This window comes from Ochotona princeps, chromosome 2 (assembly GCF_030435755.1).
Source record: "Ochotona princeps isolate mOchPri1 chromosome 2, mOchPri1.hap1, whole genome shotgun sequence".
Lineage (NCBI taxonomy): Eukaryota > Metazoa > Chordata > Mammalia > Lagomorpha > Ochotonidae > Ochotona > Ochotona princeps.
Window position 1 is genome coordinate 95,959,134 of NC_080833.1, and position 13,260 is coordinate 95,972,393.

At 44.0% G+C, this 13,260-nt stretch overlaps 1 protein-coding gene across 2 annotated transcripts in view; it reads right to left on the minus strand.

Annotated features, from left to right (window-relative positions):
- Window positions 1–3,418: 3,418 nt before the first annotated feature.
- Window positions 3,419–13,260, minus strand: part of SLC16A1 (solute carrier family 16 member 1) — a 30,952-nt gene continuing 21,110 nt past the window's right edge. For both annotated transcript variants that reach the window (XM_004581912.2, XM_058660064.1), the window contains exons 3-5: window positions 10,188–10,331; window positions 6,150–7,013; window positions 3,419–5,158 (exon numbers count right to left, since the gene is read on the minus strand). In XM_004581912.2, the coding sequence (XP_004581969.1) occupies window positions 4,881–5,158; window positions 6,150–7,013; window positions 10,188–10,331 (1,286 nt within the window). In that variant the 3' untranslated portion in view covers window positions 3,419–4,880. The remainder of the gene's footprint in view (window positions 5,159–6,149; window positions 7,014–10,187; window positions 10,332–13,260) is intronic.

Below are 13,260 nucleotides of genomic sequence, written 5' to 3' on the forward strand. Positions count from 1 at the left end.
ATTCTTTGGTGCTGAGTGAAGAACGCAGTAGATCAATGGAAACCCTGCGAACTGGGGGAGTGGGCTCCTGGAGTTAAACATTCACCTGCAGCTGACAGGTGCTCAGGAACGCTGTCCACAAGTGCATTGCCAGCTGGCCGCAGACTCTGGCGGCTGGCCCAGCTGTCCCGTGCGCAATGCACCCTGCAACCTTGTCCAGCACCAGCAAGATTCCAAGGGAGACTGCTATTCTGTCACACTCTGCTCCGTTGCACCAGAGGGCAGCTCTTAGAGAAGCAGAAAAAAAAAAAATGCTTGTAATAATCATTAGCTTCATCTTTGGAGACAAGAATCCCACCTGAATCTGCTAGATCAAATGCAGTATCTCCCTGTGTAATAAATGCTACGTTAAAGATTATAAATGTTGAAGTCACCCTGCCACCACAGGGGAGTTTCTGCCTCCTCATTCCAGCATGGCTACAGCTCAGCTTTGGGAGCTCAGCTTTTGGGAGCGGATGGATCTCTTTCTGTTGCTTTGCCTTTCAAATATACATAAAAACCTCAAAGGAGGAACTGATCAAAACCGAAGATTTGACCACTTAATGTTATAGATCACACTGAAAATATCCTCTGCAAGTAATGACCAACTTTGGGATTTCTAACAGCTTCTTTTTTTCCTTAGGCCTTCACTCTGATGAAGCCTGGGGCACTAACCACTAACATCTTACGTAAGAAAAAAATCTACGGCTAAGGGAGCACTCCTAATTTGTTTGAGGTCACACAACCTCTGACTGAACACAGGCAGCTGTCCTTGTGAAGCAACCAGTAGACTGGACTCCTTCGCCAACGTTCGCCCTGGCGAGCGTCAGCACAGTCAGACTGACAGCCTTGCTCTTGTTCACAGGGGCTCACGCTGAATTTGCCACTACAGTCCAGACTGGACCAGAAGGTAACAGAAAGTGACATCTTTTGGCAGGGCCAGGTGGCCCAGCCCACCAGCAGCTTCTGTTGGAGCAGCTCCACCCAATTGCTCATTCCAGCAAGCCAGGCAAGCTTGGGCTGTCACTTCCTGTCCAGGACTGAAAGAACGTTCAGTTACACAAGTCTATTATTAACCTCTTTCTTCATGTCTTCGAGGCAAATGCCTGACTTGATTTTTAAAGACGGCTACATTACAAAGGTGGAAATTTACTCACCTTTCCAAGGCAAAGTGTGTATGTATGTGTAGCTGCACTGATTAAGCTAACTAAACTGCAAACCATCCACTCAGGTTAAAACCCAGAGATGCAACAAATACCCAAACTGATCAATCTTTACATGGTTCTTCATTTTTTCATTTTAAAAGCACAGGGCAGAGCCCAACTCAATGGCTGGATTGGCTAATCCTCCCCTATCAAGCACCAAGACCTCCTATGGGCACTGGTTCTAATCCTGGCTGCTCCACTTCCCATTCAGTTCCCTGCCTGTGGCCTGGGAAAGCAGCAGAGGATGGCCCAAAACCTTGGGATCCTGTATCAGAGTGGGAGACCAGGAGGAAGCTCATGACTCCTGGCTTCAGATTGGTTCAGCTTCAGCCATGGTGTTCACGGGGTGGGGGGAAGTGAACCAACAGACAGAGATCTCTCTCTGTAGATCTGCCTTACCAATAAAATCTCAAAAATAAATTAAAAAAAAAGTGTGTGTGTACATGCATTTTAAAAACTAAGTTCAAACAATCAAGGAATTTAGACTTTGTTCACCAATGTAACTAAATCAGGGACAATATTTCTGGGTTCTCCATAACTTATTTTAGCATCATCCTTTCCTGAATGCTTTTTGCACAAACTAGTCTTTTGTGCTAGCTAAATTCTCACCAGACCCGAGCACAATACATTCAGTTTGTTACCACGATCTTCTACAGGTGCCCAACATCACAGCTGACGTCATTTTTTGCCACTTTGGCTTGGATCCTATTTCAGACTTGTCTTGCTGGTGCTCTACACATGCAGGTACTTCCCAAAGCAGCCAATAAAACTAAGCATGGGGAACATGTGGCCCACATACCCACAAAATCATTTGGTGTAATCCTGTCAGGGCACCAGCAGGTGGGACTTGAAATCCAATAGATCTACAGCAGCCTACTTTTTAAAAATAAGATTTACTTTATTTGAAAAGGAAAAATAGATATCTTCCATCTGCTGGTTCACTCCCCAGATGGCTGAAATGGTGGGCCAAACTGAAGCCAGGGACTTGGAAGTCCATGAGGGTTTCCTCTGTGGGTGCAAGGGCCCAAGCATTTGGGCCATCCTCTGCTGGCTTCCCTAGGCACCTTGACAGGGAACGGGACTCAAACAGGTGCCCATATAGGATTCTGACATATAAGCAGCAATTTTAATTCTCTCTGCAACAATGAGTAGCTGAAGAAGTCTCTAAGCCTTGTGTGGCTGGTCAGTGATGTAAATATCCAAATGGCCCTCAGCAGAAAAAAAAAAAGTTCCCCATTCTGGAAGACTGTGGTCAATTTGCATCACAAACAAGATTCAACCATTTCTGAAAGAATCTCTTTATTTGAAAATACACACCCACACTTCCCACCCCCAACAGATCTCCCATTTCTTGGCTCATTCCCCAAACACCCACAACAGCCAGTACAACAGTAGGCCAAGGCCAGGGATTATGAACTTCACTCAGGTCTCAGGAGGCTGACAGGGACCTGAGCCCTTGAGCCATCCCGGATGTGCATTAGCAGAGGCTGGATCAGATTCCAAGCAGGCACCCTGACCAGGCATACAGGTGTCTCCAGCGGCAGCCTAACCTACTGTACTACCACAGAGGCCCCAAGGATCTATTGCTGAATACAAATCAAATGGTCTTCTATATGTAAAAAATATTAACGATTTAATCCTTTAAAAACATTTTTAGGGCCCGGCGGCGTGGCCTGGCGGCTGAAGTCCTCGCCTTGGAAGCCCCGGGGTCCCATGTGGGCGCCGGTTCTAATCCCGGAGGCTCCACTTCCCATCCAGCTCCCTGCTTGTGGCCTGGGAAAGCGGTCGAGGACGGCCCAATGCATTGGGACACTGCACCCGCGTGGGAGACCTGGAAGAGGTTCCTGGTTCCCGGTTTCGGATCGGCGCGCACCGGCCCGTTCCTTCATCTCCCTCATCAATAGGAATCCCCATTGTTTAGAAGGAAATGCAGATACACAAAGGCTACAGAACTGGGGCCTCCGTTGTTAATTCTCTTTAGCAGGCTCCCCCCTACACTCAGCCACCCCAAGGGGAGTTTTCAATTGCTTGAGGTTCCCCCTTCAAGAGGTGGAAACCAAATATACAAACTTCAAGGCACATAAACTGGGGGATTTAAGATTAGCAAAGGCCAAACTGAAACTTGATACTGTAAACAAAGATACAACAATATTTGTCCTCAAGAAAATAAACATTTGGAGGAAGAAATATTTTCTAAAAAAAAGTTTATTTGGAAAAGTCAGCCTCTTACACAAGGTTTTGTATATACTTTCACTCTCAATTACAGTGGTATTTTAATGCATTGAATATAATTTATTGAATATATCTTTCTGCCTCAATTTAAAAGATATGCTAAAAAAAATATTTACAGTTTTTCATTCTGGCCTACCCTCCCTCGTATCCTCATACTGAACCCATTTCTCTAATCAGTTTTGTGAAAAGGGTGATTTGAGTGGAGAGTATGAATATGTTCAATAATTCTAAGTAACATAATTTTCTTTAAGGCCTTCTCAGAAAAAAAAGAAAAGGAATTAATGATCTAACCTAAAGCACAGTTAGCAACTGCCCTTCCAATCTTACTGTTATTGGCTGGCCTGGGGCAGATTTTTCTAGGCCGTCTTCAATTGGGAGGGGTTAAAAAAATTCCCAAAACCCACCACACACACAGAGGCTATAAATCTCACACACAGCTCTCTATACTAGAAGCAGGTATAAATGAAATATTCCAGGAAAAAGGAAAAATACTAATAGTCTCACAGTTTAACTGAGGGTTTGGAAAAACAAAAACAAATTCAGCTTATGTTGCAGATATCTGCCTACATTTAATTGTGTTGTATTTACTATGGAGGCACAACCTTATAGTTTTGTAGATTTGAATACTAACTTTTGCAGGTATTAAAAAATCAAATCAAGTGATTTCAGAAGGGGCAAGGGTCGAAAACCACTCAAAATGTGTCTCTGAACAGGGAGCAAGAGGTATGGGGATTTAGAGACAGTAAAACTCAGCACTGTGGCTTCCAGAATGCATCCGGAGAACGGCACCCAGGAGGCCTAGACAAGGATCTGCTCAAAGTTTCCTAAAGACAGCTAGCAGGCACATGTGCCAGGCAATTACTGATGCTAGAAAAATATTTAAGTCAGCATTTTATATAAAACTTCCGACTCTGAGCTAGTATTTTTCTGTGTTCCCGTGACCACGCCATTGTCTGAGGGTACATTACAAACAAGCGTGCGGCAAGATCAATTTCCAATTCTAGACTGGCCTCAGACAAGGTAGTTGCTCTTTTTCCTGTCCATGTGACACATAAAGTAGATGAATTCAGCAGAAGGCTTTAAAAAGTTAAGGCTCTCTAAAGAGTTCTAAAGACTAAAACTTAAGGCACGTATCATAATCTTCATGAGAACATTAAAAGCTAAGTAAGATTAAAAACAAAACAAAATCTACTTCCTTCCCTCATCCTTTGTCCACCACTCCCTCCCAAAGAATATGACAATTTTCCACTCAGGCTAGTGGTAAGGAGTGAGAACAAGAATCCCATCAAACACCTGGTATAATTTCCACACCAAAGCCCACCATCTGCTCTGAGCACCACTGGAGACTGCAGGGAGACTGCAGGCCAGTAGAGTAATTCCAAACACCTCGGGCTGTGGGCTGCTTCCCACCCTACGGCTCCGGGCTCAGACGGGGCTCTCAGCCTCCTTGGGGTCGGCGTCTGTGCTCTTCTGCTCTGGGGATTCGGCTGTGTTGAGGGCTTCCCTGGGCTTCTCATCAATATCCGCGCTGGTCTCCTCCTCTTTGCTTTCCTTTTGTTGCTTCTCCTCAGCTTTCTGTTCTTTTGCTACAAGTCGGTAATTAATGCCCATGCCAATGAAGAGAAAGATGCCTGCGAAAATTAGGATTACGCCACACGCCCAGTATGTGTATTTGTAGTCTCCATAAATGTCATTGAGACGACCTACAGATGAAAATAAAACAAAGTTATGCAGGCAAGAGTCAACCAGGGTATCTGAGCAAACACAGCTTTAGGATCCACTCAGAAAGACATCAAGGAAGTTCTCAAAGGGCCCACCAATGACAAACATGTATAAAAGGAATAATTAAGGGGCCAGTATTGTGATGCATTGGGTTAAACTACAGCTTACAATGCCTGCACTTCATCTCATATGGATGTGCAAGGTCCAGCTACTGCACTTCCAATCCAGGCACCTGCTACTGCACCTGAGGGGCAGCAGGCGATGGTCCAAGGATCCAGGCAGAGCAGCAAGAGTGAAAGTGTAGTAGCAGGACAAAGTACGGCCTGTGAGAGGGGAAGGAAGATGGGCCACAGGCAGGGAGCCAACAGCCAAAGTCGTGCAGGGAGAGGGGAAATGGGGCCTGGAGACCTGGGCGGGCCACAGCATGTAGTGCCTCAGAAGCCACACTGCAGTGGGAAACAGCTGGAAAGTTCTAGGAGATTAAAGAACAGCACGAGTGGCACACAGGCGGACTAATTAGGAAGCTATTGTTCACAGCAGCCCACATAGGTGATAGGAGCTTTGGATAAAGGTAGAACTGTGATGGAGTAAAACGGACAGATTATAAAACAAAAATTTCTAAAAACAAAATTTCTAAAAACAGTGACATCTGTGACAATATACCATCTCCCTTTCACCTTTAATGGTTTAATTCAAGTCTCACTTGATTAACTTATAACATGTTAAAGGTAAATGTTCTACATGAACAATTTTTGTCATGTTTTATCATGGCATAGTTTGTAAAAATAAGTCAGTGATAGAAGAAAATAAAATGTAATTAAATCTCTAAGTAGCTGGGCATTTACAGAACCAGCACCAAGGGTACAAAAGTGAGAAAGCTTTGCCACAGCTTTCATCGCTATCATGCCCCCAATCGTGTTTCATGACCACCTGAACCCAGAGGTAGGGAAGAGGCAGGGGAATATACCATACCTAGAAGAGGTGGGCCCAGGAGGACAGGACAGCACTCCACAATGGTCACCAAGCCCACAGCGCTTGAGAACCTCTGGGGTCCAACGAGGTCCATCAGGGTCTCAAACAACACGGAGCTGAGCCACCCAAAGGCGAATCCAAAGAATCCGGCGTAGATACAGAACCCGACGTAGCTGCTGGACAAAGGTGCGAGCAAATGACACACACCATTTGCAATGATAGAAGCGGCGAAAAAATACTGAACCCGAGGCCTTATCCACTTTGTGTTGGCCACCAGTCCCATGGAAGGTCTGGCTACCATGTCAACAAAAGCCAGGATGGAAAGAAGGAAGGCAGACTTCTCGTTAGAATAATGCTGGCTCTTGCCATAATTACTAAGAAAGACCAAGGGTGTAAAGAGTCCAAAAAACATGAGCACATTTCCAGAGAGGTACAGTAAAAAGCCTCTGTGGGTGAACAAGGACAAGTCCAGGAACTTATTGATGGTCTGAAACACTGACGACTTCTCCTTGCGGTTCCCTCTGATAAGATCTGTATTTGCATCGCCTGCACCCTTCTGTGCATCAGACTTTCCAGCTTCCTGAAGGGATTCTTTCGACTTCACTTTCCCAGGCTTGGTTGGCTTGGGCCCTATGGGTCGCATCAGGGATCCAGCTACACAGCAGTTTAGGAGGCACCCCCCTAGAATGAGGAAGCTTCCTCTCCAGCCAAAGATATCAAAGAAAGCCTGATTGAGGGGGGCCAGGGTAGAGAGAAACACAGGACTGCCTGCCATGGCCAGTCCATTGGCCAACGGTCGCTTCTTGTAGAAATACTTGCCAATCATGGTCAATGCAGGATTCAGGTTGAAGGCAAGCCCGAGACCTGGAGAAGGCAGAGGAAGAAAAACCACACACTGTGAACACCAGAAACATTTGAGCAATCATTTAACCAGCAACAAGAGTAAAATAAAGGGCATAAAAAGAGACAAAATCCTCATTGCTGACAAGCATGTTGTACAGTGGTTGTAAAGTGTGGGTTCTAAAACAACTACAAAGCTTCAAATCTCATCATTGCGGTGTATGGCTGTGTAAAATCAGTCATGTAAACCCTTTTGTTACTGTCTCCTAGCATGCAATGCAGGCATGTGGCACTGTGGTAATGAAGATCAGTGAAGCACGCAGAATAGAGCCTCGCATGGAGGGGAGCACTCAACAGATGTCCTGTTATCACTGCTGTGTCTAGTAGTTGAAGGTCAACATGTCTTTTGTCAAAATGACCACCATCGGATGAAGGGTTATTACAACTAAACAAGATCACTTGGTGGATGGCTTGCCTGTCAAGTAGCAGAGATAGCACTACAGAAAAGGTAACACAAGATGATCACTTTAGCAACAGCACCCAAAACGAAAAATGTATGATTTACAGGGGCCAACTTGTACAACTTTCTGAGAGGTCAGAGAATTAACCATTACACCCAGTTTCAGGCAAGCTGTGTATGATGGTGCCCGCTGGCCCACTCTCTTCCTCTGATAAGATATGTATTTACATCGCCTGTCTCTTCAGACAAGTGATTCTAAGACATCATACTTGAAGAACTAATTCAGAAGGTTTGGAGTGGTCTAGGAGAGGGACTAACCATAACAAATATCTCAATGGCTTTGAGAAAGCCATGCACTGTCCGAGGAGCAGGGTCCTGCCTCAGTGAATAGGTAACTATCTGTGAAAATGGACAAAGCCCAGGTCCAGCCCAGGAACAGACCTGAAGTATATAGGTAAATACTGACTGTCAGATAAAGGTAACATCTTAAAATTAAGGAATAAATTACAAACTATTCAATAAATAGTGCTAGTAGAAGTGAATATTCAAAGAACCTCTCAGTGTCCCCCCGACCTTCACCTTCCACTAAGGTCACTCCACTACCTCAGAGCTGGCATGGCTTCCTAGCTGCAGCCTTTAGCAGAGCCCTGACCTCTCTGACCTCACTGAGTGCTGCTGTCAAGAGCTGCAAGTTCCTGAAGACTTTCGCAAAGCTGCCTGTGTGTCTTGGGTCATCCGATGGACCCTGCCCTTCGCTATGAGGACACTCCATGTGAAGGCTCCCTCAGTGTAGCTGTCAGCACCATCTGTTATTTTTCTGACATACACTGGTGAGTTGCGGTGTTGGTGCCTCCTGCTCAGAGCAGGACTGTGTGATCTGTGTCTCCACAACATCTAAAATAGTTCTTGATATACATATGGTTGTGGCTCAGTAAGCACTTTGTGTGACTTAAGAGGAAGTGTATCAATGATGAACCTTAAGAGAGCAAACGGTTATGTTTTCTTCCTCCTAGAGTTGTTCAATGTAGAAAAACAACAAAAAGATATATACTAAAAAGAAGAGTATTTTCACAATCTTAGACTGAAGAAGGACTTTAAGAACAAAAACAGGACAGAAGTCACACAGGAGGGTTTTGAATATCTGAAAAATTTTAGCTGCTTAAGGAAAAGTAGAAAACACTGAATTTAAAAATACACATTTCCAATAAAATTCAACAGCAAACAATGAATGGAAAAACAGGCATTAGTTCATAGCAGCACTGTTCACAATACCCAGAAGCTTTGAGTAACCCATGGGTTTGTCAACAGAAGAACGCAGAAGCAAAACGGGATCCATCCACAACAGAACACCACTCAGCCCTAACCAGGAGGGGGCTGGGACAGTCGGTTCCCCTGAGGACATTGTGCTCTGGGAAACCTGAACACTGCATGATCCCATGACCTGAGGTATCTGCGACATTTGTCACAAATTCACTGACACAAGATGGAGAATGGTGGCTGCCAGGAGCTGGGTGTGGGAGGGAGGAACAGGAAGTTACTGTCTAGTGGGTGAGGGAGTTTCTTCCATAAGATGAAAGGATTCTGGAGAAGGGTGGTGATAACAGTTGTACGACACTGCAAGTGTGCTTAATGCTACTGAGCTGCACACTCAAAACATTGAACATGGTGAATTTATTACAATTAAAAACTCTAGATTTAACAGAAAACCCCACTTGTTATGCAAAGGAATAATGAACTACTGTGAAGCTGTTATACATGATTCCTACACCAATTTTTTAAAAATGGAATCAACAAAAGTAGCCCAAAAAGCATTTGCAAAGAAAGAAAGAAAGAAAGAAAGAAATGAAAAACATTTACTGGAGGGAAGGGAGACCATGGGAGATGGGTTAACGGTACCACCTCGAAACAGTCAGATGGCTGCCATTCATATTATATTCTGTATAAAGAGCCATAGGAGGCCTGTGTTGTGGCATACTGTGCTACGACGTCACCTGTGAGGTTGGCATCCTGTATCAGAGAGGTGGGGTCAAAGGTCAGCTTCTCGGCTTTGGACCCTGTTCCCTGTGAATGTACCTGGGAAGACAGTGCGGATGATGGCCTGGGCTTTGGAGCAAGGAATAACAAGGGAAAATTACCAATCACCACTCTGGCACTGCACGGCCACATGCATTTAGGACCGGAGATGAAATGATCTTCCAATTCATTCATGTTTTCAACAAATGAACACATACTATATGACAGCAATTTCTTCTAAAAGTTTGTTTTTCAGGGCTGGTGTGATGGCTTAACTGACTAATCCTTCCCTTGCAAAGTGTCAGCATCCCATATGGGTGTTTGTACATGTCCCAGCTGCTCTGTTTTTCCATCTAGCTCCCTGATGTGGCCTGGGAAAGCAGTATAGAATGGCCCAAAGCCTTGAGACCCTGCACCTGCATGGAAGACCCAAAGAAGCTCCTGGCTTCAGACTGGTTCAACTCTGCCCAATGCAGCCACTTGGTGAGTGAACCAGGGAAGGGGAAGATATTTTTCTGTCTCTCCTCTGTTAATCTGTCTTTCCAATGGAAAAAAAAGTTTTAAAAAAACTTGAAAAAAAGTTTCTCTAGTTCATTAGTTTATATCAGATGAACAAAACAGTCATATCTAAAAGTAAAAAATGTCACCCCAAAAGATCAGAAAGGTGAACACCCAGTAACAAACAATGAATCGGTGCTTGAAAACCATCATTGGCAGCAGCTCACCTCCAACGACACCAATACAGAAGTAAAGTTCCTGGACTGTGTTACAGAAGGAGGCTGCGATCAACCCAGCGCCGGAGAGGCAACCACCGAGGATCATGACGGGGCGGCTGCCGTATTTATTCACCAGGATGCTGCTGATAGGACCTAGCACACAACAAGGAAACCAGAGGATGATTCATGAATGACAACAAGTGATATATCCCGTAAACAAGCAAACAAAACAAGAAAACAATTATAGGATGATTGCTTTCTATATTTTTTCAGAGTCATAAGTATATGTACTAGAAAACAAAGTTACTAAATACAAAGTGAAAAACAACCATTAACTAGGCATGCTCCACATCTGGAAATACTGAATATACTGAATAGAATCATACCAAAATATAAAAAACCCTTTCCTGTTACAAGTCTTTCTTTTTTCTAAGGCAAGACAGGCTACAGCTTACAAAGTAGTGGCTCTTCAGAGTGTTCTTGGTTTATCTGGGATAGGATCAACACATATTTAGAAAGTCTGCTCTATTTTAATTTAGAAGGCGAAGTTGGATAACCATCCATGTTACTTTGGGTCTTAAAACTTGAGTGTACAGGAAATGAAATATTACTCAGGAAAACCAGGTCAAATTCCTCGGCTCAATAAACGCATAAGAAAATATTAGTTTTTCTTGAACGTGAAAGAAAAACAAAGTGAAGCATTTTAAGAAACAGGAAAAGATTTTAAAGTATATCATAGATCTGTTTTTAAATACAGAAATCAATGGCCTCTTTACTCAATGAATACAAATAAGTACAATCTGTAAAATGGCTTTTGCAAATTTATAACTCCTAAAGGCTAATCCAAGAGTATTTTATAAAAGTTGGTATATAACCAACAATGCTTGGTATAACCCAACTTTTAAAATGGAAGACTACATAAAGAAACTGTGGTTCATCTAGTCTATGGAGTTCTACTCAGCTAAAAGAATGAAATACAATTGTTTGCAGCCAAATGGGCTGAACTGCAGACAATTATGTCAAGTGAAATGAGCCAATTCCAAAAGGTCAGATACCACATGTCTGCTCTAATATAAGATAATGTCCATGAAAAATCTTAAGACTGGCATGGCTAGGAGTTGTTTAGATCATCTTTTGGAATGGCCCTTGCTTGTTTCAGCATGCAGTTTTGTAGGGATCCCATATGGGTGCAGTTTTGTGACTTGGTTGCTTCACTTTCCATCCTGCTCCCTGCTTGTGGCCAGGGAAAGCAGTGGAGCATGGCCCAAAGTTTTGGGCACCTGCACCTGCGTGGGAGACCTGGAAGAGGCTCCTGGCTCTGGCTCAGCTAAGCTTCTGGTCATTGTGGTCCTTGGGGAGTGAATCAGCAGATGGGAAGATCATTCTCTCTTTCCTTCTCTCTCTAATATCTTAAAAGGGGGGCCCGGTGTGATAGCGTAGTAGTTGAAGTCCTCGCCTTGCACGCACCAGGATCCCATACGGGTGCCGGTTCTAATCCTGGCAGCTCCACTTCCCATCCAGCTCCCTGCGTGTGGCCTGGGTAGGCAGTTGAGGACAGCCCAAGGCCTTAGGATCCTGCACCCACGTGGGAGACCTGGAGGATGTTCCTGGCTCCAGACTGGCGCAACAACGGCCACTGCGGTCACTTGGGGAGTGAACCATCGGACAAAAGATCTTCCTCTCTCTCCTCTCTGTATATCTGACTTTGCAATAAAAATCCATAAATCTTTAAAAAAAAAAAAAGACATTTTTTAGGATGTGTACACCCAGAATCCAGCTTCCTGCTAATGTGTATTCTGCTGGGCAGCAGGTAGGTGATGGCTCAACTACCTGGGTCCTGCCCATCCGTATAGGAGACATGGCTTGAGGTCTCTGCTCCTCTCTTTGGCTTGGCTATGCCCAGGTTGCTGTGGATATTTGGGGAGTAAATCAGCAAATGGGGAGTTCCATCTGTCTGTCTTTCAAAAGAATTTTTAAAAGTTGCAAAGAAAAACTAAAGGCTGAACCCTACAATTTTCATAAAGTAATTCTATTACTACTTTCTACATCATTTCTATGGTCTGAATATGGTATTTCTCCAAAGTTCATGTATTGACTTAACCCCAAAGTAATGTTATGAAGAGGCAGGGTCCTTAGGAGGTCACGCAGGGCGGAGCCCTCCAGTATGGATTAGTGTGCTGCAGGGAGCCATCTTCCGCACCACATGAGGAAGTGGCTAGAAGGCACCACGTATGAGGAACCAGCCCTGACCAGAGATAATGAAGCTTCCCTGCCTTTACAAGAAGCAACACACTTTTACTGTTGATAAAGTACCTGGTCTAAGAGGCTTGGCTAGAATAGCCTTATGGAGTAACATAGCTACTTCATGAGAACAGGAAAGGATTTGAATTTGGGTCCTGCATCGTGGTGCACTGGATTAAGCCACTGTCTGTGGTACAGGCATTCCTTTAGAGTACTAGTTCAAGTCCTGGCAGCTTCACTTTCAGTTAAGCTCCTTGCTAACACGCCTAGAAAAAGCAGCAGAGGATGGCTCAAGTGCTTGGGACCCTGAAACCACATGGGAGAATCTGGATGGAACTCCTGACTCTGACCCAGACAGCCTTGACAATTTGGAGGACAAGCCAAAGGATGGAAGATTGTCTTATAAATTCTGTCTTTCAAATACAGCAATTTGTTCTTTTATTTTATATTTTATGTAAGATGATACTGAGTATTTGTAAAATATTTCCATATAAATTAATCATGTGACTTCACAGTCAGAATTACAGACTGTCATAGTTTATGAAGTACATGTTAAAATATGCAGTATTTGAAATTCCAAGCCAAGGGTTGACCTCAAAATGTGTTTATTCCTAAATGTTTCCTAAAAGGGGAAAATAAAGCAGGCAAAGTAGTTCTCTCAAAAATACACATACCTTCTTTTTGTTTTTAAAGATTTGTTGTATTTATTTGAAAGGCAGAGTGACACAACGAAGGAGAAGGAGAGATTTCTTCCATGTGCTGGTTCATGTCCCAAATGGTCACAATGACTGGGGCTAGACCAGGCCAAGCCAGGAGCCCGGAGCACCATGCAGGGGATCCC